This window comes from Notothenia coriiceps, unplaced genomic scaffold (assembly GCF_000735185.1).
Source record: "Notothenia coriiceps isolate Sejong01 unplaced genomic scaffold, NC01 NC01_scaffold00037246, whole genome shotgun sequence".
Classification (NCBI taxonomy): domain Eukaryota; kingdom Metazoa; phylum Chordata; class Actinopteri; order Perciformes; family Nototheniidae; genus Notothenia; species Notothenia coriiceps.
This window is the reverse complement of record NW_011369947.1, coordinates 26,532,833-26,537,798: the sequence shown is the minus strand read 5'-3', so window position 1 is coordinate 26,537,798 and position 4,966 is coordinate 26,532,833. Positions and strand designations below refer to the sequence as shown.

The 4,966-nt window shown below is 39.1% G+C and overlaps 1 protein-coding gene and 1 long non-coding RNA gene across 2 annotated transcripts in view; one reads left to right on the top strand and one right to left on the bottom strand.

Moving 5' to 3' along the window:
• Nucleotides 1-119: 119 nt before the first annotated feature.
• Nucleotides 120-3,464, bottom strand: LOC104966203 (uncharacterized). Its single transcript, XR_800642.1, has 5 exons — nt 3,368-3,464; nt 1,918-2,041; nt 607-668; nt 410-455; nt 120-243 (listed from the first exon to the last, which is right to left on the bottom strand). It is a non-coding gene; the product is annotated as an uncharacterized lncRNA (long non-coding RNA).
• A 1,302-nt stretch (nt 3,465-4,766) lies between these two features.
• LOC104966567 (laminin subunit alpha-5-like) overlaps nt 4,767-4,966 on the top strand; it is a 45,649-nt gene continuing 45,449 nt past the window's right edge. The window contains exon 1 of the mRNA XM_010795750.1: nt 4,767-4,775. Coding sequence (XP_010794052.1) covers nt 4,767-4,775 — 9 coding nt within the window. The remainder of the gene's footprint in view (nt 4,776-4,966) is intronic.

Genomic DNA, 4,966 nt, shown 5'->3' with positions numbered 1-4,966 from the left:
TGCGTGCGTGCGTGCGTGTGTTAAGTGCTTTGAGGGGTCGCAAAGACTGGATAAAGCACTATATAAGTACACTCCATTTACCATTTACATGTATTTGACTCAAGTGTACTTCCTCACCCAGGTAACTGTCGTCATAGTTCCCCTGCGACTGTCTGGTCTGAATCTGTCCGACAACAGAGAGTAGAAAGTATGAAGGGTAGTAAGCCTTCACAATCTCCTCTGTGGTGGCTGAGATCAGCTGGCCTGTGGGATGATTGGTTGACAAAGGGTTAAAAGTCAGGGGTTAAAATAAGACATGTGACTTTTGAACTCTTGCTCCTGAACTAAAGCTTGTTTAAACACAAAGGCATTGATTTTATGAATCTTTTGAAAGAAAAATCCATGCAGTTTCACATTCTTTGGAGCTCACCTTGCCAGTAAAAACTGCCTGGTCCTCCGAGCACAACCCTCCCGTCCTGAAACACAACAGTTACATCATGAGTGTCAAACAAACTCTGCAAATCTGATGTAAACAGCAGAATCTCCACTGCTTACTTCAATCAGAACAGATTAGCTATTTGTTGGATTATGGGGGAAACAAAAAAATCCAACAAATGTTTATGTTACCTTGGTGAAGTCTGCACTAAATCCACCTTGACAAAAGCCCTGTCCAACCGGTCCATGTCTTTCTGCAATGCACAGCATCAAACATGGGACACTTAACATAACATTTAATACACATTTATAGACATACACAACAAAACAAAACAATCTGCTGTGTTGAAAGACAACAGAACAAACCACAAAAAAAGTCCAAATTCAGGGCAGATTTGTAGCTTTTAATTTATCTCGTGACTGTTTTAACTATCTGGTTTAGTCAATACGTTTAAAAAGTTGACCTGAATTGTAGACAGCAACTTTCATAAGATATACAGGTAGCGATATACAGAATATTTAGCACAGACACATTTATACAAACTGTCAAAATGCTAGAAAACAAGTTAAAAAGAGAATAGAAGTTGAAGGTGTTTTCTTCGATAAGTGCACAGGTTTCCAACAAATATTTGAACTCTCTTCTCGATCCACTCATATGGATAGTGTCAGTGTTCTGGGAGTATAACAACTGTGTGGTTGGGACATTCCCGACCTTAGTACTCTGTATATGCAAGAGAGAGTAACTCCTCTAATTTACTTACTTTGATTTGGGCGATAATCTTGCTCTAAGTTATTGAATGATTTGGGGGATTTAGTAAAATGTCGCCATGGACTCAGATAGCTTTGCAAACTAACGTTTTTTTTGCCTACATTTGTTAACAGTCATACAAGTACAAGTATGTGGAATAAGCGATTAGCAATACCTGTTTGCAATGCACCCAGGTACAAACAACTATCACTGGATTACTTTGGCATTGACGAAAATTTAAAATCTTAAGTAATACGGGATTTTAAAGGGAGCTTTCTTAATCTGGCAGAGCTAGTGTTAGGGCTGCTACATTTGGTATCCCCCCTCTGTAACTTTGGCCCGGACGGTCATAATCTCAACAAACTCACACCGGTGTTTGTTATTCTCCTCTAGTTTAAGTAAACAAAAGCATTTGACTCTGAGCCTATCAGATGAAATGTTAAAGATACTTTATGGACGTATATTCGCAAAGGACATCAAGGAATGCTTTCCTCTGGGTTAGGGTTGTTATCGTATCTGTTTGTGTTCTGAATCCAGAGTCAGATCTGAGTCAAACACAGACCTGTCCATTTCACTTTGCATTTTCTTTGCATCACGTCTCAGTTTTTGAAGACCAAAACAGAGCTAAAAGAAGATATTTACAAGGTGGAAAGACACAGACTAAACACTGAATACTAATGTGGCTTTTGGACTAAGGTAAACTACACTTGCTCGGATGTTGGCCACGCCCTCTCTGAAGGGTTGCAGAAACTCACCTGTTCGGCACGGTGCGTACTCAACAAAAGTTTTCAGATTGTCCACAGAGAGGTAGCAGGTTCCTGTGACATCAGCGAAGGGTTCGTCATGTTCGGTTCTCCAGTAGTACCGGGGAGCACAAGCCTGGCAAACATATCGAGAGAAACCTCTCAATGACATCCTGATCCTTACATCACTTATGTAATCAAAGCTTATCCACTGTAACTACACACAGAACGCCTGTTAAGCTTTTAGAGCCCTTGAAATTTGGAAACTAGTAAAACGGTACTCGATGGACGTAAAAGATTGGAGGGTGGGCTCGTTTTCTTGGTAGAAATACAAAAGCAGCTGGAAGTTACGGAGGAAACAATGTGTGCTGTGAGGAATCTACTTCCATGGCCAAAGGGTTACATTATATGAGCCATATGGAGTTTGTGGGATAACAGGTTGTTAAGAATAGCTGGGGAATGTCTCAAATGTTTACTACACATTAAGCGTCAGCTGTCTACGGCTTTGCATTTCATGTGCGGTAATATATTTGATTTTATTTGCCATACTCATGGTTTAGTGCTCACCCTTCCTCCTTGTAAAAGTGCAGCATATTGCTTCAAAATGCAATAAACTGGGACAACCTTTAAACTGTGTTAGTATCTGAACTATGGTTATGGTGCCAACTAGTGTACCCTGCAATATAAGATCAACACTGCCTCTTATTTTCAATGTCTTCTACATTAATTATCAATGCTAGCTTGTTGCCTGGGACCTATTTGTGTTGCTGTGATTCAAACTAAATTGGATAACATGAATTATTGTTACTGTTAGCATTCAGCGTTCACTAACTCTCTGTATAAAAGCTAATGGAAAGTTTATTACAAACCTTTTAACATTATATGGAAACTGACAATATATTTTCTACAAATACATGTAGTGAACAAAATATGTTGTGTAAGTTTACCTATGTTTACAATTTTTAAATCATTGAGGGAACATTCTGCAACCTTGTCTGAAGAGTACATCGAGCTAACCCACATGGAGCTCATATTAAAAAATCCCCAAAATACAATTCAATTTACGTTTGTGCACTACTTTGGACACTTTTGGATTTTACATTTTGAATATTGGGATTGTTTTGGTAAGAGAATGAGTATTATATTTGGAAAGTTGAACATTATCTTTTATTATAATTCTATGTAAACCTTGTAGCTAAAATGTCCATTTTTCGAACATTGGCATTATTTAAAGGTCTAACAATCAAAATGTGATGATCAGTGCTAAAAAGTAACTAATTGAATAATGTCAAAAAGTAGTATTTTTATGGAAATTGAAGGGAAATGTGTTTATTTTTTATCAAGAACTGTACAAAAAAAGAAGTTCAACAAAATCAATGTCATTGCCCAATATTTTGTAGTTCATGATGAGGTTGGTTAAAAATATTTAAAATCATCGACAGTTCAATTTTCTAATTCTTACCAGGATGCTGTTGCCATGGGAACGCAATGTAGCTCCGAACCACTGATGAGACTTGAACTCCACCTGAGTGTTCACGTTGTTTATGTAAAAATATCGATCGCCTACAAAGGAGGAGAAAAAAACACACATTTAAGATCATATTTAAGACAACTGGTCTAAGATAAGATAAGAGTTTATTTATCCCGAAGGACATTGTTGTGCCAGAGTTACAAAAAAAACAATAAACACAGCAGCATAATAATAAAACTGTACACTAAAAGTGCAGTAAAGAAGCAATTAAATTTCTACAGCAGGGGTGTCAAACTACATTTCAGCGCGGGCCACATTCGCATAAAGGTTGCACTCAAAGGGCCGGTTGTAACTATATAAATATATACTATAAATATAAAATAATGTATTATATTACATTACTGCCTCTGAATTGGATTATTATTGGATAGGATAATAACTTACTAATTAACTACGTATGAAAGCAGAAGTCTAGGGCAAATAATTGCAAATCTCTTCAGTGGCATGTCACAAAAGGAGATGCATTGTGGGACATGTAGTTTATGGGCAACCTGCTTCTGTAAATCGGCATGTAACCGTATAATGAACGTATTATATTCTTTGCAAGCTCTTGCGGGGCCACATAAAATGAAGTCGCGGGCCGGATTTGGCCCCCGGGCCTTGAGTTTGAGACCCCTGAACTACAGGAAACATAGACGGTCACATCATTAATGTAAATACCTAGACACCCTGTCTTCTTGGAAAATGTGACTTCGGTGATTTCAGGATTTGCTATTCTAAGTAAGTCAAAGATCCCCTTGTCATCAGTGTTTGATTTCCGTGCTGTCAGGGCCTCATTCGAGTGTGTTCCCCACATGTTCTTGGCTTTTTTACATGGATATTTTATGGCCTTGTTCCAGGGCTCTGCAGTCTTAATCCATCCTCCATGCTCGGCAGACATCAAAAAGCTCAAAGGGACTCGGACCTTGTTGTTACTGTAAACCAAACGGCTGTACTTCATTGTCAGGATCTGTTTTAAGGAGAGGCCCATGAGGAGTGATGAAAAAAGGGGGAAGGAGGAGAGATCTAGGTGTGTTGTTTTTCTCACAAATGTTGTACTTCTGCAGCCTCAGCAGCATTAAACCTTCTCAAGTTTTGTTCTCAACAACAACATGCTCTAAAATGATTCATTTGGAGACGTAAGACGGTAATATTTATTTTTTGATTGCTATTCCTGGTCCACTCTTTATACGTGAGCCAGGTTGAGTTTACTTCCAATGGCACTCTGTAAAAACAAATCCCTGCCTGGAAAACACAGATCACTTGGGACTGATCCGACTCTTTTAAAGGGGCCCTGTAATGCTTTTTAGGGTTTTCACTTTCCTGTAGTGTGTTCTATAGGTTTGTGAGCATGCACATGGTCTGCAAAGGATAAACACACTATGTAACACTGTTGGTTAGCGCTCCAACACAGACACTTTGGTCCTCGGGTCAGACGGACGACTAACCGAATCACGGGCGCGGCAGACGAACAATAACCAGGTTGGCGGGAATCTCTATACAGGGGTCGGGGGAATCGGATAGTGCGATGTTACACAACCTCGGCGGATC